At 38.6% G+C, this 19,631-nt stretch overlaps 3 protein-coding genes across 3 annotated transcripts; 1 reads left to right on the top strand and 2 right to left on the bottom strand.

Annotated features, from left to right (window-relative positions):
- Positions 1–143: 143 nt before the first annotated feature.
- LOC148907242 (uncharacterized) lies at positions 144–6,518 on the bottom strand. Its single transcript, XM_089036831.1, has 2 exons — positions 4,817–6,518; positions 144–175 (listed from the first exon to the last, which is right to left on the bottom strand). The coding sequence occupies exons 1-2, from the start codon at positions 6,516–6,518 to the stop codon at positions 144–146; spliced, it is 1,734 nt and encodes a 577-aa protein (XP_088892957.1).
- Positions 6,519–7,493: 975 nt separating this feature from the next.
- Positions 7,494–15,613, bottom strand: LOC116298184 (RAB7A-interacting MON1-CCZ1 complex subunit 1). The gene is made up of 8 exons (XM_089036829.1): positions 15,502–15,613; positions 14,186–14,255; positions 13,911–13,965; positions 12,627–12,720; positions 11,873–12,003; positions 10,807–10,938; positions 9,950–10,067; positions 7,494–9,301 (listed from the first exon to the last, which is right to left on the bottom strand). The coding sequence occupies exons 1-8, from the start codon at positions 15,611–15,613 to the stop codon at positions 9,039–9,041; spliced, it is 975 nt and encodes a 324-aa protein (XP_088892955.1). The 3' UTR covers positions 7,494–9,038.
- A 426-nt stretch (positions 15,614–16,039) lies between these two features.
- On the top strand, positions 16,040–19,340 carry LOC116298174 (kelch-like protein 20). Its single transcript, XM_031706553.2, has 2 exons — positions 16,040–16,687; positions 18,170–19,340. Exons 1-2 carry the CDS (start codon positions 16,040–16,042, stop codon positions 19,181–19,183), a joined length of 1,662 nt encoding a protein of 553 aa, XP_031562413.2. The 3' UTR covers positions 19,184–19,340.
- Positions 19,341–19,631: the final 291 nt, after the last annotated feature.

Here is a 19,631-nt window from a genome sequence, read left to right as displayed (position 1 = left end):
AAGCTTAAATTTCTTAAATTTATTGAACTTGGAGAATCTTTATTTATTATTGATGCGAATCAATTCTGGCATAAATTTTGAATGTTAAACACAGTTTGAAATTCCAAGATTTATTTTGAAGTTTCGAGGAATTAAATAAACTGCTAGAACCGAGTGAATTCGAGTTCATCCTTAACTGGGAAAAAACAATGTTACAAGGTCTAGAAAATTTTTTTTCGTAACTTCTTCCTAAGGATGGATGAGAAAACATTTATCAAACAGTTGGTAAATTTTTAAGATTTATTCATCCGAAAACTGGAATTTTATTTGGCTGTTTATGTAAAGTGAGTTGCAGAGAAATGTCAAGATAATTTTAACGAGACTGCAGAAGCAAAAACCTGGTTAAAATAAAATGGTTTAAGTAATTTTTTGAGCCAAAATTCGCCTTTCATATTTCGAATAAACACAGAACACTTTTCTTTATTTTATTTTTTATTTTTTACGTGAATTTTAACCTAGAATTTGGGAAGTAAGATGCAGTAATCCACATTTACAAGATAATAGTTTTTTAAAGATTGCATGGACGCTGGAAATAGCGTACGAAAATTATTTTAATAAATTTGATGTATAAAAATATTAAGAATCAAAAAATAACAATTTCGTAATCATGGAAAAATATAATTTATTTATTTGCCGATATGCAAATTAATCGAGTATTTTATTTGTACAGTGATTCTAATACACACTGAAGAAAGAATGAAATGTCAGATTTTGACAGTTTTTTCCGGCGTTTTTTAATGACTTGTTGATAGAAGCAAGGTGAGGATACAGTAAAGATGGCGGGTTCGTGACAAGATGGAAGAACTGGAATAAAAATGAGGAGAGTATTTGACGTTGTGGTGAAGTGGAGATAATGGAAGTCGAGACTAAAAATAATACTGGAAGAAAAAAAAACAAGAGAGGATAGAAAAGAGAAAGGAATGAAACGAAAAACAAAGAGAAATAAAACTAAAAGAAAGAAAATTGTACTAAAGAATAAATAGGGCTAGGAAGGAAGACAGAAAGGAATGAATGAAAGCTAAAAAATGAATGAGAAAGTATCCCGGAGTCAATTGATTAATAAATGAATAAAAGATGGAATAAATTAATCAATTTATCAATGAACGAACAGATAAGTAAAGGAATGAATGATTCTATAAACCAATGGAAGATGGTGAACAGACGACGATGGTGCACGGACGGACGAACGGTCAGACGCATGGACGGACAGACGAACGAACGAACGAACGAGCGAACAAGCGAACGAGCGAACGAGCGAACGAGCGAACGAGCGAACGAACGAACGAACGAACGAACGAACGAACGAACGAACGAACGAACGAATATAGTAAATAAATAAATGAGTATGTGCAATCAACCTAATAATCAAGAACTACACTTGAGGATTACAAAATATATATTTCTTCGTTTTAAGATTCTTACCATTTCTCTGATTACATTCAGTCTACACCAGTATGCAAGTAAATTAAACCTCAATTTTTTCTCGGGTATCAAACCGACGACACTGAAACCAATATCCTCAGTCGACCTCAACATATGTCAGACATTATGGAAACACAGTTCAAACATTAAAGTATTTATTTTCAATACATGATGGCTGTGTTTTCACTAGAAATGTTAACTTGCCTAAAATTCCTGGAGGTGTTTTAATCCGACAACCACCTTTCAAGAATAACACTGTGATTGGCCCATTTATTTGGTAGGACAACTTAAACCATCTTCCTAGGTAGTTTAACTTTGCCTTATTTCCGGTGTTATATTTAAACTAGTTTAAATTGTCCTAGTGAAAACACAGCCGATGACTATCGTTTGTCCTTCTGTTTCCTTTAAAATGACATAAGTACTCTGTAAACGTCACCGTAGATTTCGATTTTGAAATCTTTGTTTTTATAATTTTAAAGAGCAATCGAAACTTCAAATGTTTATATTGGAGAATGTATTTTTCTCTTGAGTTGAAAACATGTTTTTTCTTTTCTTTTTTTTTTTTAGATAAAACGTATTAAAATTTAAGATTAAAACTTATATAATTATTGTATAGTAGGTAAAGCCATTTGGTTGATATTCTGCACGAGATTATAAAATTGTTTTACACTCGTGTAGAGACATAAGCGAAACTATAATTTTTAAATATTAATGTATTTTGATATCGAAATTCATTCATGTACTCATTTATCCAGCCAACCATCCGTCCGTCGGTCCATCCATTCATTCATTAATTCACTCATTTACATGTTCACTTATCTATGTTCAAAATTTCCCCAACCAACATCCTTTTCTTAAGATTCTATACAGCTGAAGACTTCCCGCTTATCAACGTTGATAACACAACTTCCCATCGAGCTGGACTGTCATTTAATAAACTTATCAAGTTTCCTCTTGTAGAATTAATTACAGTAAGCACAGTGAAGGGATAGTTTATCTTTACCTAATTATTCCTAAAATAGCTGTTATTTCAGTTGAGCTACCGGGTCGATACAATGCTTGTTATCTCATCTGCATTTCATTTGGAATCTTCCATGATATCTGCCATTAACTTGAAACCTTTTGCAATCGGAATCAAGAGAGGCGTATCTGGATTGATCTAAGTCAGGGCACGGCTGACTCACAGATCAAACCCTAAACAACCCCTGGGATGATCTAAGTCAGGGTACGGCTGACTCACAGATCAAACCCTAAAACAACCCCTGGGATGATCTAAGTCAGGGTACGGCTGACTCACAGATCAAACCCTAAAACAACCCCTGGGCTGATCTAAGTCAGGGCACGGCTGACTCACAGATCAAACCCTAAAACAACCTCTGGGATGATCTAAGTCAGGGCACGGCTGACTCACAGATCAAACCCTAAAACAACCTCTGGGCTGATCTAAGTCAGGGCACAGCTATAAATCGCAGATCGAACTCTTAAACAACCTCAGGGCTGATCTAAGTCAGGCACGGATAAATCGATGAAAAATTTAGTGTGTGACGTTTTGCGTCACGTCGAGAGAAAAATGGGTGAGCCTAGATAAAACCCTCAAATCAAGGGAGAAGCTTTTAAACAAACTCTAGTCAATTATGATGCCGAGTCCAGGGATCGAGCCCGAGACCCAGAGTCGAGAGGCGATTGCACTTCCACCACACCACCCTTGATTGCCACCGGAAGGAGAGGCAGTTATGATACCTGTAAAAGCCCTCCTATGATTGACAATCTCATGATCAGTCCTTAAAAGAACTAGCTTTTAAGACGTAATGTTACGTCATCTACTTACTCGTTATTTCTACTGACACGCGTCGAAAACGAGAAAGAAAAGAAAGAAAAAAGAAAGGAAGGAAGAAAGAAAGAAAGAAAGAAAGAAAGAAAGAAAGAAAGAAAGAAAGAAAGAAGAAAGAAAGAAAGAAAGAAAGAAAGAAAGAAAGCAAGCAAGAAAGAAAGGAAGGAAGGAAGAAAGGAAGAAAGAAAGAAAGAAAGAAAGAAAGAGAGAGAGAGAGAGAGAGAGAGAGAGAGAGAGATGTCTTTTTTTTTTTATTTAATCTCGGGAAATTTCATCAATGTACAAATTGGTTTTCATGAAAACCGAGTTCATAGGTAATATATATAAAAAATTAATAATAACGTTAAGAATATATAGACAGATTTATGAAATAAATTCTCATCTACCCCCCAAAAATATTATAGTAATTAAAGTGTTAAGGACCAACAGACGAAAGATTCCTCTTAAAAGATTTTAAATTATTGGACAGTCTGACACTTTGGGGTAACGAGTTCCACACTTTTGCACCGTCATAAGAGAGAGCTCTTTTTAAAAACTCAGTGCTGGGTTTCGGTAACTTTAAGCACTTCTCTCTACCACGAAAATCGTAGGTATTTTCTTGAAAATAAAAGAGTTCCCTTACAGATTTTGGTGCAAGTGCATTTAAAGTCTTAAACATCATTATTGCTTTATGCTCCTTTCTTCTTCTTTGTAAGCTTTTCCAGCCTAAAGAAGTTAAAATATCACTAGATCTGACATCGTAGCTGCTTTTTGTTATTATTCTTGCAGCTCTATTTTGCATTTTTTGCAATCTTTCAGCAGACGTTACTGGTAAATTATCCCATACCACGTCACAATAGTCAAACCAAGGTAAAACGAGAGCCTCATATATGGTAATAGCTGTCTCCAAGGGGATGTAATCGCGGACTCGTCTTATGCCACTCAATCCAGAGGATATTTTTTTACAAATGTAATCAATATGAGCAACCCAAGACACCCGTTCGTCAATCACAACACCCAGAGTTTTTGCTGTAGAGACTCTAGTAATTGGTTTGCTATTTAAATATATGTGTGGTTCGGAGGTAATTTTTTTCAATTTATCGTCAGAAGCAATAAACATGTGCTCTGTTTTAGCTGAATTTAAGCTAAGTTTGTTAGCTTTCAACCAGTTATGAATATTGGAAATATCAGCGTTCACCTCGTCAAATAGAGTCTTTTGTGATGTGCCACAAGTGGTGAGACTTGTGTCATCAGCATACATTCTAGCATTTGAAAATTTGACACTATTTGGCAGATCGTTTATGTAAATAATAAATAATAATGGCCCAAGGATTGAGCCTTGAGGGATGCCGCAATCGAGTGTTCTAGAGCTAGATAAGGTATGGTTTATGTAGCATCTCTGACTACGATCTGTGAGGTAAGATTTGAACCACTTTATCGACTCTTCTGCAATCCCATAATAGTATAATTTGTGGAGAAGTATGGAGTGATTTACTGTGTCAAAAGCTTTTTTAAAATCTAGGAAAGTGACACAGTTCAATTTACCTTCATCCATATTGGTAAGCCACTCCGTTGTGGCTTCTAGGAGTGCAGTAGTAGTCGAATGAAGCGGTCTAAATCCCGACTGCTTTTGAGAAAGTAAATTATTTGAGTTTAGATACTCATATAACTGGTTAAAAACTATTCTCTCGAAAATCTTAGCAATAGTAGGTAAGACCGAAATGGGACGGTAATTATTCAAATCATCTTTGTCATTAGCTTTATGAATTGGCGTAACTTTCGCAAGTTTCAAGCCGTTAGGAAAAATCCCTTTATCAACTGATTGATTGAATAGCTTCACTAGTGATTGACTTATTACTGGTGAAGCAATCTTGATGAAATGAGATGGTATACCGTCAAGACCTGTCGCTTTTTTAACGTCAATAGAATTAATGATTTTCATAAGTTCATCAACTGATGTGTGTCGTAAGGTGAATGTTGAGCCAATTCTAATTAGATAATCATTATAAGCAGTCGGTCCATCGGGAATTAAACAAGCTAATTTAGTCCCAATTTCAGAAAAATGACAATTGAATACCTCAGCTATTTCCTTCGAGTCACACATCGATGTATCACCTGTTTTGATAGATGTTACATAAGAGCCAGATTTAGTCCTTCGTGAGAGGACTTCATTAATAGCTTTCCAGACCTCCTTTGAGTTTTTTGAATTTTGTGCAAAATGATTTTCATAATATGACTTCTTGGCTCTTTTTATCTCGTTGTTGACGCGATTTCTAATAGACTTATAATCACTCCAGTCGTCCCTCGAATTCGTTTGAGTAGCTTTTTGTTTCATTTTATCTCTATCGTACATAGCTTTCCTCAAATCAGTTGTCATCCAGGGAGACTTCTTGTTTCTTATTCGTTTTGTTTTGATCGGAGCGTGCGAGTCAAGAACAGAGAGAAATAACTCTTTCCATCTGTCCCACATGTCATCCGGGCTTTCCTTATTATCCAAACAATCCCAAGGGAGTGTTGCTAAATCCATAAGAAACTTGTCGGAGTCAAAGTTTTTAGCCGATCTAAATGAGATCTTACAGTGATTGTTGTTTGTCGGAATTGCTATTTTCCGTATTGTATAAACCAGACTATGGTCACTGATACCAATGTGAACCACTCCACTTCGGACTACCCTATCTGGGCTATTCGTTAAGATCACATCAATGAGGGTTTTACTTTTTTCAGTGACTCTAGTTGGTTCTGTGATTAACTGCGTAAGTTGAAACAATTCAGCAGTCGTATTCAAATAGCGGGTTTGCTGATTAATATTAGTAGATAATAAATCACAGTTTAAATCCCCTAGGATATAAATTTCCTTAAACTCAGAATCTATTTTTGTTAACACATTTTCAAATATATTGAAAAATGAGCGTGTATCATAGTTAGGAGGCCTATAACAGGCTAAAACGGCAAAAGACTTGCTATTTGGATTCATGATTTCAAAACACAGGGACTCTACTTTATCATCAGTTAAGTCACTACGGTTTTTCCCATTTACGCCCTTTTTCAAGTATAAACAAACTCCCCCTCCATTGCGGTTTCTATCAGACCTATGGATGTCATAGCCTTCGATGCTCACCATTGAACTTGGGATTGATGGATCGAGCCTTGACTCATTTATGCAAAGAAGATCAAAATTTTGCTGAATGACCCATGATCTCAGTTCATCTATATGAGCTACAAGACTAGTTATATTTAAAGAGGCCATTTTAAAACCTCTAACATTAGGAATAGAATGAGGTCTATTATCACCGTCAGACTTATCAATATTAGTATTTGAGACAATACTAGAGGGATGAATAGAGGAATCTGTTTCGTCTAGTGGTTCCTTACCTTTTAATCATGCTTTAGATTTAAGATATTTATTGAAATCTTGCGCAAGGATTCCTATTCCTGCACGATTTAAATGCAGTCCTTTGGTGTTAAGTCCTTTCTCTGTTACATTATGAGAAATATAGTCCCATTCCCGTTCGTCGCAGAAGGCTCTAAGCGATTTGTTCACATCCTTTCTTGCTGTTTCAAGGAGACTCGAGTCTTGGCGAATGATTAATTCAGATATCGCTATTTCACAAGACGGCAGCTGTTTTTCCACAGATTCGCAGATTCCAACTATCCTCTCTGCAATGGCCTTAGATTCATCAGACTTAAGATTATTTGTACCAATATGTACAATAAGATTATTAGGTTTCCTTCTGATTATTGGCTTTATATAGTCCTCCATATCCTCCACTGTGGCCCCTGGGAAGGGTTTTATATTAACTCTGTTTGTCTTGCTTGACATTTTCCAACCTTCGAGCTTCGATATTATAGAATCTCCAATTATAACTGTACTAGTTTTGTTTCTGTCCTGAAGCGAATGGTCCTGGTTATTAGTAAAAGAGGGAGAGAGGGAGAGAGAGAGAGAAAGGAAGATAGATAGAAAGATAGATAGATAGAAACAAACCACTATCAAAGCTAAGAGGCCTCTTCGATATTTGATTTGTTTTCATACAATTTAAAAAACCTTCATACTTTGTATTCATACTTCAATCATATCCCACCCTCGAAAAAATTCCCAAAAGAAAAAATCGCTACGAAAATATTTCAAGCGTAATCTGTAAATCTTCATGTATCTTGTGAAAGCTCCAATAGATGCACACGTAATCCAGCTATACATATTTTCTCGAAAATCCCTCTAAAAACGTCAGTATTCTAATATTTATTCAAGCCCCGGGTCTCAATATTGTATAATTGTCAGTTCTTGATTGTTATCGCCAGAGTTAGTCGAAATATTACAGCTTGAAGCAAAATGATAACATCTTTTTTTCGTACTTTCGTTCCCTTTGAAATCAGTTCCGGCTGTCGTTGAAACAGTAATAATGAATCTTATATTTTGGAATATGTATTTAAATTACTGTTGCTCACGTAGAATAGCAGTGGTTTAAAATGGGTTTCTAATACGGCTCCTTCAAAATAATTGACGGTGTGAAGTATGTGGCTTCAGTTGTAAAATACGAAGACATTGATCAATTCTAGCAATTCTCAGCGGCTCATGTGAAGTTCGACGTTTGACCTGAGCCTAATAATCGAGTTTCGAGTTCTCTGTTGCTCAGGCTAAGGCCACGTCCACATTATGCCGGATAAACTTGAATCCGCAGCTTTCACACCGAAACCGAAAAAAAAGTTTTCCGTCCACTCATGAAAATGGATAAAATGTTTCGCGTCCACACTATGCAGCCCAGGGGCGGCAAAAACGCTTCATTGCACATCTGAGCATGTGCATCGAAGCTTAAATTGAGCCCGCTGTGAATTTTTAGCATTCCTGCCCTGTTCCCATGACAATCATGACGTCATCGTATTCGAAAACATTCAGATACAAAATGTTCTCCGTCCACACTAATACGGCTAGCCGGCTTTCCAAATTGTTCCACTCTGGAGACCGTATTCGAAAAAATTGATTTTCGGTGAAGAATTGTTCCGGATTCGCCCGGACTAGTGTGGACGGTAGACCTAACCGAATATATAAAAATTCGGTTCCAAATTTATCCGGCATAGTGTAGACGGGGCCTTAGCCTAGACTTTGTGCAGAATTTTCATCTGTTCCACTGAAGGTCCGTGCAATATCAAAGTGTTTGTATTGTTGAAGTTGTGCATTCTTTAATTTACCGTTGGTATTTGTGAAAATTTAGACACTGATACGAGGCCCGAGTAAATGAGTCCGTAATCGAGGAACACAACGGTAAATTGAAACTCGGAACTCGGACAATTTCATGGAAACACTTTGATTATTGCCCACCAAAACCCTATTTTAATTTGCAGCGTCAGCAAACTATACGATTTCGCGTGTGTTTGGAAAGTACCTTCCCTGCTAGCAGAGTCTTTCCTCTTTCTCTCCCTTCTTCTAGGCGGGGAGGAGGGAGACTCTGTCGATGTAGAGCGTTTCCTTTGATACACCGCCGTCCACGATGGTGAACAAACGAAACCAGTTTTAAAACAGGTTTTTAACCGGGTAATGTAGTGCGCATGAGCAAATTTAACACACCATGCGCCAAACGTTCTTTGACGAGTCGTTGCTAAGTTACGCCACGCAGGCGCAACAAGTATAACATCCTACATCGGCAGGCTCTATTTTTCTAACTCCACCAAAACAAAAGGAAAAAAGGCTGCTGCTAGCAGGGAAGAAAGTACCGTAAGAAATTCTATAAAATTTTTAAAAAATTTCTTGACAGTAAATGACATCATACAGCATTTAGGTACCAACCTCTTGTACGTTATTTAATTCATCTAAATACTGCTCAGCCTTGATAGTATCCCATCCCATCCCTTTCAAAGGGCCTCGTACTGTTCTAATATATCTTCCTAGGAACCTTTTACCTTCAGCGAGCGAGTTGAATGGTCTGGTGGTATCGCCAGAGGTAGCCATGTTTTTGTTTAAGTTTTGTGTTTTCCAGTGCCAATAGCAAAGTTCGCCAGCATACATCAGTCCAAGTAGATGAGTGTCACTAAAAATACCTAAAAAAAACATCTTGGCTAACTAAGGAATCTAAACCTTGAAATTGATTGATACCCTGAAACAGCATCTGAGAGTCTATGTCTCTTCTGGCAGAGTTTGTTAGATCTCTCCCTTCCTTTAAATGATTCGAGGCTTTTTTCTCCTGGTTCTCCGGCTTTCCTCCGTCTGCAAAACCTGACAAGCTAAATTCAAATTCCATCCGTGTTTTCAATCCCTGACTAAGATCAGCCCAGAGGTTGTTTCAGGGTTCGATCTGTAAGTTAGCCATGCCCTGACTTTGATCAGCCCCGAGAGATTGTTTCAGGGTTCCATTTGTGAGTTAGCCGAGCCCTGACTTTGATCAGCCCAGAGGTTGTTTCAGGGTTCGATAAAATATGGAAGGATTTCACTAGACTCCGGGCGGAAGCTGAAAATCTTTAGGGGGGGGGGGGGGGGGGACCTGAAATATTATATTTAACGCTATGTGAAAATGTCCACCGTTTTGCTTGATTGCAGACGCATGCGCCGTAAAACTATGACTGAGAACCAATATGTTTTGGGTGCAGGCCAGGTCCCCCCCAAAAAATTCCTGGGGGGCACCCCCCCCCCCCTTCCCCCCCGCCAATCCCCGGTTCCGCCGCCCCTGAACTCTAGTTCCCTAATCATACCTTGCTTCAACAGTTCCATCGTACTGTCATGTCTACTTTCCATGGATTCTTTATCCTCTTCTGAAGGTGTTCTAACAATGAGCATTTTCTGCAAAAACTCAACACCAACTTCACAATCCTAAAAAAGAATTTTCAGAATAGAAGTTTTTATAAGTCTCTTTTTTTCAATTAGCCGTTCCGAGGTTGAGTAAAAGACTGGGCCGAGTTGGCATTGCAATGCATTGTGGGATTGTTTTGGGGGACATTATTTCAAGATGGCGTCTGTTTCGTCCCCATGTTGTTACGTCAAACCACCATCTTGGTTGACGATCAGGGGCGGATCCAGGGGAGGGGTGCAGGCGGATGCGCACCCCTCCCTGGTTCCACTTTGTGCCCCTACTTCGAAGATAACCAATACTGTTTTTTCCCTTTGATTCTAAGGGGTGCACCCCTCCCTGGGTTAACTTTGTGCACAGCACCCCTCCTTGAACAAAATCCTGGATCCGCCCCTGCGATAACAAAGTATTACTCATTAGCTTCTCTTGTTAGATCAACCAACATGGCTGTTGTTTCATTGTTATTCATATCTCAAGGGATTTTGAGCCAAATGGTTCTACATACTGTATAGGGAGAACCTACATAGCAATCAGCTGATGTAATGTATTCAGAAAATCTATTGTATCTATTATCGTTCTATCTATTGTATTAGGTGCGATCCGCTTACATCAACTGCTTACATCAACTGCTGCTCCCGTCTCCCGTCCCCTATAAAACAGTCCTAGAGCCTAGAAAGTAATGCAAGTCCAACTCAACCCAGTCTTTTACTCCACCTCGGCTAATAGCCGATGGCTGGGTATAACAAAGACTGATTTGAATACCTTGATAAAATCTGCCATCATTCCTGTCCATCTTTCATTGTCAGAATAGATAGTATTACAGTACATGTAGAGTAGAGCTCCTTTTCTCCAGTACAGACACTCCATCACATCCTTGCCTAACAATTCTTCTGTCTGAAAACGTTAGGAGAGATAACTAGCTAAAACCTAGTGTGAGCTGCGTCGGTGTTTCTAATCAAACAGTGATGATAAAAGGGTAAATTTAACACCGTAAAAAGATGAAAAAACTTCCTGACGTTTCGGACGCTAGTCCTACGTCGGAGTAAGAGAGGAAAAAGTTAACCAATCTCAAATATTTTGGCGCGGTATGTTTACCATGATATAACGTCAACAGTTAATGTTATGTACTCAAAAAGCTTAGCTCGCTCCCTGGAATCGCCCCTAAAAGAGACAACATCTCTTGTGTGAATAAAATAATGATCAATGGCTCCACCCCCTCCCCCCAAGTATTAAGTTGAGATTATATGATACAGTCCATTCTCTAGACTTTAAGCACAGGCAGCCCAACAAGGACGACACTCGCTGGACCCCTAACACTCGCTTCTTTTACTTCCTTCGCTCGTGACTATGTGAGTCCCAGAGAGGTCCGCTAGGGGCAAGTTGAGATTATATGATACAGTCTATTCTCTAGACTTTAAGCACAGGCAGCCCAACAAGGACGACACTCGCTGGACCTCCTACGCTCACTTATTTCACTTGCTTCCCTAGTGAGTATGTGACTCCCAGAGAGGTCCGCTAGGGGCAAGTCTATTAATTCTATTATAATTTAAGTACATCAGGGTATGATGATGTAGGCTCGATTTCCAGCCATAGTGGTTTAGGTGTGCCAGCCATCCCCAATCCCTTTCGGGCAAGGCTTGACATGTGCGCCAACAGCAACCTCATGGCTGGAACAAGAGCCTACTGATACTGATGCTGATGCTGATGCTGATGATGATCATGATGATCATGATGGATGTTGATGATGATGATGGATGTTGATGATGGATGTTGATGATGGATGTCGATGATGGATGTTGATGATGATGATGATGACAATCAAACCAACCTTGACATCATTTTCTAAGCTTGGAAGGAACTGTTTAGCTATGTCTTCCGGTATGGATAATTGCTCTGGCATAGAAAAAAAACCTCTGATGAATGATGATGATGTTTTGGGATTTAAATAGCATCCTTTGTCTATGGATATAATCAAAGGTGCTTTACATTGAGTTATGAATTCCAGATTGCATTTTTATGCAACTTACAAACATGAGAGGCTGTTAGTATGAGGTGTAGGCACTGAGGGTGGTCACTGCCAGGGTTTCTTTACATCCTCAGTGGTTCTTTTACGTCCCTCCTATGTTGGTTAGTAATGATGAGTGTCGAGAGACGGGACTGTCATTTAAATTGGTCATCCGAGCCACTTAAAAGTCTAACTATTTGAAGATTTAATTACAAAGGCAGCACTTTCTTCTCACTGTAAGACCCTGAGTGTTAGTCCGGCCGGGACTCGAACCACAACATCCTGCACAAAAGTCCGATGCTCAACCAACTGAGCCACCCAGGGACCTCTTTAGTTTGGACGTATTGTTTTCCCACTTCAGACAACGTGTCATTCTCTTGAGAATAAAATTCATTGCTTGTGTTATATCCATGCTTATGTGTTTTCTCATGCAGAAAGAAATGATAATCTAGGGAATGATCTGAAATGGGAAAAACATTACTCCCAATCTAAAGATAAAATTTCTCCAGCCACAGCTGTGTTGCTCAAAGAGATGCAACGCAACTCACATCCAAAAAGCAAAATACTTATTCCCTACCAATAATATTCAAAAGTTTCTGTTTGCTGTCGTTATCTTTGAACTCATCGTTCACCAGTCTGCATTCTTCCACATAAGTTTTATCCATTACTGACTACAAGATGAAAAAATATTTAATTCATCAAACAATATAACAGTTAGTGATGACCAACTAGAGTTTGTGCGTGCTATGTGCAGATATAAAGATGCCAGCAGAACAAGAGGTAAGCATGAAGCATAGCCTATGATGTGAGTAAATACAAAGATGTGGGCAGAACCCAACTGTTAGGGGAAGGTGCGAACACATGGTGCAACATTGCATGCAACAAATTTGAATCAGGGTGACACACCTTGCAACAAAATCACGCAAAATCGCTTGTGTCAGCCTGCTAAGTCAACAGTTATAAATTTGGTGCAAGCTGATTGGCTGGAAATTTCAAAATGTTGCACACAATGTTGCAGCCATGTTCACACGATGAAATTTGTTGCGCGCAATGTTGCAAGAGTAGAGCTGGATTCAACTTCAGATTTGCTGCATGAAATGTTGCGTGGACAAGTTTCAGGAGTAGACACGCTGCAACAGTCCTGTTACGTGCAGTGTTGCAACGTGTGTCTGTACCTTGACATACCAAGAGGATTTGCAGCACATGCTCTGTGCTTTTTTATAAAGTATGTGCCTCCACCCAATCAGAGAGCAAGATTCATAAAAGTTACTTAAAGATGTACAAAATGTTTTTTAACAATGGTTCGACAGGGTGACTCAAGTTTAAGACAATTTTAAGAAGGGTCCATTGGAATTTAGAAGTTGATTTTTGTGAGGAAAAGCAGAGAACCAAGAGAAAAACCCTCAAAGAATAGGAGAGAATCAACAAGCAACTCTATTCATATGACACTGAGTCCTGGAACCAAACCCTGGTGGCAACCACTACAACACCTATGCTTCCCATTTAGTACGTCATTGTATACGTACGAAATAGAAAACACACATGCATGCTGTGTGCAGTTATAAATCACGCGAGGGTTGGCAGAACACGAGAGAAGTGTTAGGAAAAGCACAATGCCTAGCGGAGTGCTTCTTGATACTTCTCGAATCCCCAAGTGCTTTATAACTCCATACAGCACAGCAAGAAAGTTTTTTATTTCTTTTATAAAATACAAATTACAATAACTGTTATTTTAGATAGGAATGATGCAACTGAAAGTGCACGCACGTGCTGTGTGCTCTCATAAAGCATGTGCTTCCAACCAATCAGAATGCAAGATTGATAACAGTAACTGTTAAATAGCTGTTATTTTACAATATACCTTAGAATACTCCACCAGCAGATTAGCGAGAGTGTTTTGATTCAGCTTCTCTTGGCTTTAAAAGAACAATGTCAGGTAAATTAAGATCAAATTGGTAGTTGGTGTGTGTGGTGATGGGTACATGCATGAGTAGATCTAGTATTTTGAGTTGAGTGAATGTCATAATGTGTATGTGCTGTAAGACATGTCCCATGTGTTTCTCAATCACACAGAAAAACTTTGATACTTCAAAATTCAGTTTTTGACAAGATCTAGTTTGCTTTTAAATCCCTTACCTCGTTAATGTCACTATACTGGACTGACATTTTACAAGTGATTTTTGAAGAAGTTGCAACTCTTCTATATCTGTGAATAAATTTTGGTGACCAGGAATTGGATTGACATGCAAAAATACAAATGTGTATAAGAGAAAACCCAAGCTACCTAGACTTAATTAGCTGTTATTTTAGGTCGTGGGTTATTTTAGGTTGTGGGTTCGATTCCCAGTGAGGTCGTAAATTAATTTTTCCGAATTTAATTCCAAGGGCTTTCGCCCGGAATAATCTCGTTCCCAAGCACTATAACTTATCTATATTTCTATATCTTCATAGACTTAATTTAGTTAACTACTATCTTTGTGTTAAAGTGCAGCGGCAAAAGAGGGGCCACCATCTGGACTAATTGTACCCCATACAGGGGCGAATCTAGCCTTTTCTTAAAGAGGGGGTTCTGCATTCAATGCTGTAATACACTTTGATGTATTCTATTCAATTTCGCATATCCAAAGTTTTTATTTATGATTGGCAAATGAAATAATTTAAGACCCTTATGCTTAATAGTCCCTTTCACTGTCCCCTGCACCATCTTGAAAGGTAGCCAAGCCTTTGCATCAAAGCAAGATGAGCGGTGAGCTTGCGATGATAGAGACGTGTGAATAATTGCCCTATTTCACTATGACGTCACATCAAAACAAATTATTGTTTAAACACAAAGGATCATGTTCATCGGAGGGGGTCAAATCAACACAATTAAATTCACCGAAAATTGTTCTAAGACCCGCATCAATCTACGAAGAGAAGTAGAATAGCCAGAAAACTGTTTAGTACATATTAACACATATCATATCTGAAAACCAGGCCATTTTAGATTAAACTGTTTAGCTAGGAGCAAATTTTGTTAAATTTTCTATTGGATTTGGCGATTCTATCCCCCACATAAACAAGCAGTGACGTCATAGTGAAATAGGGCAATTTGGTCCAAGGTGTTAAAAAAGGGTCTCTATCATTGCAAGCACACCGTTCGTCTCGCTTCGATGCAAAGGCACGGCTACCTTTCAACATGATGCAGGGAACTGTGAAAGGGACTATTCCCAATCTCATGGAAATAATATGAACAGATATTGGAACTAAAATTCATTTCCAGATACCATAGGCCCCCTCACAGTTGTCAATGAGAATGGAGGTTTAATCAGGCAGGTTCTCAGACCAATAAATGTCTTTCAAAAGATTCATAATATTATCCATAAATCAAGTGAAGTTCAATATGCAGCTCAACTAAAAACAAGAAATACCTCTTCAAATAAATCTTTTATCTCTAATAATACTCCTTTTACCTGGTTTGCTGCATAGCAAAGCTGTACATTCATCTTTTAACTCCCTGAAGCGTAAAAGAAAGGTTTCTTTGCAGTCATCGCAGTCTTTACCTTCTGCACAGAAGGCCGCCATTTTGTTTAAAAGAATTTGGAGTGGAGACTGGCACTAATAGAAGGATCCCTTCCGCTTCCGGTGTAATCTTCCATTTTTTCCTAACCACTTTTCTAATGATAAAAGTTTTGAAATTATCTTATATCTTCAGGTTAGTTTTCATAAACTAGTAGTCTATCAAAAATTATTTACTCCCGAAGACTTTTGTTAGAGGACAAGCTTTTTGCAAATGCAAACTCCAATGAAAACCAGTTTTATCGTTTCAAATTATTTGGGATGAAAAGATATTAGAAAATTTATGGATAAGATAGCATTTTAAGCTTTCCCCCTCCTTCTCTAATCTTCTTTACCTTCGATATGGAAAATTTGTACTCCAGAAAAGAACACATCATTTGGGCTTCCTGTGTTATTTGACAATGTTTACTTGAATGGGCTTCCTGTGTACAAATGGCGGACGAAGCTCAAACAAGAACTCGTTATGTCGTTGGAGCTCACGAAAAACGAGCATTTCAAGTCTTTAAGGAGCTCAGAAACTACGAAGAACTGTTAGATGTAACTCTCAAGGTCCAAGACAAGGAAATAAAAGCTCACAGGATTGTGCTAGCGGCGTGCAGTGCTTATTTTCGCGCGATGTTGACAACGGGTTTTGTAGAGACGTTCATGAGCACAATATCTTTACAAGACTGTGAGCCAGAGTCTGTTGAATTAATCGTTGATTATTTCTACTCCTGTGAGCTTGCTATCAACCAGAACAACATAGAAGGAATCCTTGCTGTTGCTAGCTTGTTTGAAGTTCCAGAAATTGTACAGGAATGCGGGGAATTCATGCAAGAAGAAATCCAGTTGGATAATTGTCTTGGCATTCAGTCTTTGGCGTCGCAGTTTTCACTAAATCACCTCAAGTCAAAGGTTGATAACTTTATTTCTTGGAATTTCATGGCTTTGTGCGTGGAAGAGGAGTTTGGGATGATCCCTGCACATCAACTGGAAGAGATTATAAGCCGGGATACACTCCACGTCGATCAAGAAGAAGATGTGTTTGAAGCTTTGATGGCATGGTATGAAGAAGACGAAGAGAGAATAGTCAAACATAAGGTTCGGTTAATAACTATCTAGCTATATATATTTCTCTTAACGTATCTCATAACAAAATGTTTATTTTTTAAGTAATTTATATGAAGCAGATTTTATGGCTATGCCAGTGTTTACCTCCCGGCCCCACCCCACTCAGCAATGGATTGATGGGGGGTGTTTTAATTCAGTAGGCAGTCCTGTGTGATAAAAAATATATGTACAGTGAAATATTATTAGGTGTCATATATCAGGGTCTGGAAAAGGGGATCCAGATCTCAAATCATGCCAGATCTTGAATAAATTTTTCCTGAAATCCCTTGTCTGGCGACATAAATTGTGATTGTAAAGGAGTTTGTATTTTTATTTCATTTATTAGTTTTCATGTTTTTCCCTTGTAGTTCCAGAAATTATCCATACCCTCCCCACAGAGGAATTTTGAATTTCCGAAGAGGTGTGGAGGGGTGGGGGGGAGTCAGAGAAAGAACAAAATTTACAGAGTTTGTCTGGAAGAAAATTGGAATTTCCAGGGGGTAGGGGGTGTCTTAAAATAATTCCTCTGTGAGGGGGTATGGATAATTTTTGGAACTACACAGTTCAAAGAGCAACATCCCACATCAAAGACACTGAATTTGGTAATTCCCGAGTCGCAGCCAATGCCAATATCCCGAATCACTTAAGATTCTTTCTAATTTCCTATATCCTGTGCAACATTTTACCCAGGTCCTGCGAATATCCTTCCGGACCCTGATATATAACAAATCTGGTTGTGGGACAAGTTGAAAGTACATAGCCACTGTTAGTTATCACACAAAGCATTCTTCGAGCTTTGCATGATGACTTTACTAACTATAGTCACACTAGGCAATGCCTTCAAATTGTTCCCACAAACATTATAAAAGTTAAATCTTGGTTAGCAACTTCTTGCAACAAATGTGTGCAAGAAACGTTTTTGTTACTATATGTTCCTTACTGCAATTTTCAATATTCTTCAAACTTAGCCATTTCAACAGCTTGTTGTGAAATTGGTTCTTTATGCCACCACTCAGGGACATAAGAGGTACCAACTGATAATTTTTGATTGACAGGAGCGAAAAACCAAATTTTGGCATGCAGCTCGCTACCGAGTTCGCAGAATAGTGAAAACTGCATTATAAAATAACTGTTATAAATCTCGCGTTCTGATTGGTTGGGAGAGTGTGCTTTATGAGAGCACACAGCACATGCGTGCACTTTCAATTGCATCATTCCTATTCCAAATACTGGCTGTTGAAATTTGTATCTTATGAAAGAAATACAAAACTTGCTTGCTGTGTGCAGTTATAAAGCACTTGGGGATTTGGCAGATCACTCGAGAAGTGTTGAGAAGCAGTCTGCTATGGTTCATACTTCTCCTAACACTTCTCTTGTGTTCTGCCAACCCCTGCATGCTTTATAACTGCACACAGCCCGCTTGCGCGTTTTCTATTTCTTCAGTAATGAATTATTATCTTACGTTGGTTTCAGGACTTAATGAAGCACATACGATTCACATGTATGTCCCCTGATTACCTGGAAGAGATGTTGTGTGACGAAATGTTTTCAAAAGTTCCAATGTGGGAGCAGCTAGCTGAAAGTGCACTCCAAGCCATGTCATCCCCGACAAAAAAGAACCTCAATCACTACATTGACATGCCAAGAAAATCCCCATTTGTCTTGTATTTAATTGGCGAGCTGTTTAACTCCAAGATAGAGACCTTCAACATGGAGACTGGGGAATGCTCTGAAGTCGTTGGTATGGCTGAAGCTTCGGGCACAGCACTGGCGGTGGATAATGATTTGTATTTAGTCGTTGGGGGTGGTTTAATGGTAGATAAGTATAACCTAAAGTTAAACGGTTGGGTGAGGGTGGCTGATGGTGTGAAGGAAGCAGAATATGCAGCCTGTGAAGGAATGGGACATATTTTCGTTATCGGTGGTGGAAAACGAGCAAAGTTCCTGGACTTAAAATCAAAGATGTGGAATAAAATGCCTTTGATGAGCATTCGACGCAGCTATCATGCCGTAACTGCTTTGAATGGCAAAGTTTATGTTTCAGGAGGTGTTACTCCCCCTGGAGATCAGGCAACAGCATCAGTTGAGTGCTTCAACACTGAAACAGGCCAGTGGGAGGACTGCGCAGCTATGAATGTACCACGGTTCAGACATGAGTTAGTCGTCTTAAATGATTCTTTGTTTGCCATTGGTGGGTGCGATAGATTGGGATCATCGTTCAAGACAGTCGAGACTTTTGATCCAAAATCGAACTGTTGGACACCTGTTGCATCATTAAATCATCCTCGGCGAGACTTTGCTGCAGGAGTCCTCCAAGGTGTAATATTTGTGTTCGGAGGTGGCGGGACCACCACTATCGAACAGTATAACCAAGATGCAGGTAAATGGACTGTTACAGGGAGCTTGAAGAAGCGATGGAGTAATTTTAGATGTGTTGCATTTCCTTACATAAGAATCAAAGGCTCTCTCAAGCAAACAACGAGTTAAGAAATGTTCTATTAATATTTTACGTTGAAAAAAGCCTGAATGACGGGCCATTGGAATTGTAAATTACAGACTGTATTGACATGTAGGTAAAACTTTTTATATTTTTTATTCCATTCTTTGTATAATTTTTGGTATTAGAATAATCTTAATGAATTCACTTTTATATTTCCATTGAATCTTCAACATAATTTTCTTCCCTCCACAAAAAATCAAATTCCAAGTTTGATCTGGAATTGAGGGCCAGATTGGTAACAAACCTTCCATGCTTTATCTGTCATACCCTTGAAATTTCAATGCCCACCCCAAACATTTGGAAATAGAGTCTCTTGGGAATAGGATTTCCATTGCTGCAGTTTTGTGAGGCAATAGCATCTTTTACAATAAATTACAAATTTTTTATCATCAATAAGAGGACAGACAGATAAAGCTGACGCCAACGAGCGCGCGC

The sequence above is a fragment of the Actinia tenebrosa genome, unplaced genomic scaffold (assembly GCF_029948245.1).
Source record: "Actinia tenebrosa isolate PJP-AT-01 unplaced genomic scaffold, QUT_ActTen_1.0 PGA_scaffold4__44_contigs__length_22323623, whole genome shotgun sequence".
NCBI lineage: Eukaryota > Metazoa > Cnidaria > Anthozoa > Actiniaria > Actiniidae > Actinia > Actinia tenebrosa.
This window is presented reverse-complemented; position numbering and strand designations above follow the sequence as displayed.

What these genes read in the sequence shown, in the direction of transcription:
- LOC116298184 (XM_089036829.1), bottom strand. Translation starts at nt 15,613, where the DNA reads ATGGCGGCCTTCTGTGCAGAAGGTAAAGACTGCGATGACTGCAAAGAA. An exon ending in AGTATAGTGACATTAACGAG is followed by an intron (nt 13,966 to 14,185) that starts GTAAGGGATTTA and finishes GTTCTTTTAAAG; the next exon opens with CCAAGAGAAGCTGAATCAAA. An exon ending in TGCTGGTGGAGTATTCTAAG is followed by an intron (nt 12,721 to 13,910) that starts GTATATTGTAAA and finishes TTCATCTTGTAG; the next exon opens with TCAGTAATGGATAAAACTTA.
- LOC148907242 (XM_089036831.1), bottom strand. Translation starts at nt 6,518, where the DNA reads ATGGCCTCTTTAAATATAACTAGTCTTGTAGCTCATATAGATGAACTG. An exon ending in GCTTACCAATATGGATGAAG is followed by an intron (nt 176 to 4,816) that starts GTAAATTGAACT and finishes GTTTTTTCCCAG; the next exon opens with TTAAGGATGAACTCGAATTC.
- LOC116298174 (XM_031706553.2), top strand. Translation starts at nt 16,040, where the DNA reads ATGGCGGACGAAGCTCAAACAAGAACTCGTTATGTCGTTGGAGCTCAC. An exon ending in AGAGAATAGTCAAACATAAG is followed by an intron (nt 16,688 to 18,169) that starts GTTCGGTTAATA and finishes CGTTGGTTTCAG; the next exon opens with GACTTAATGAAGCACATACG.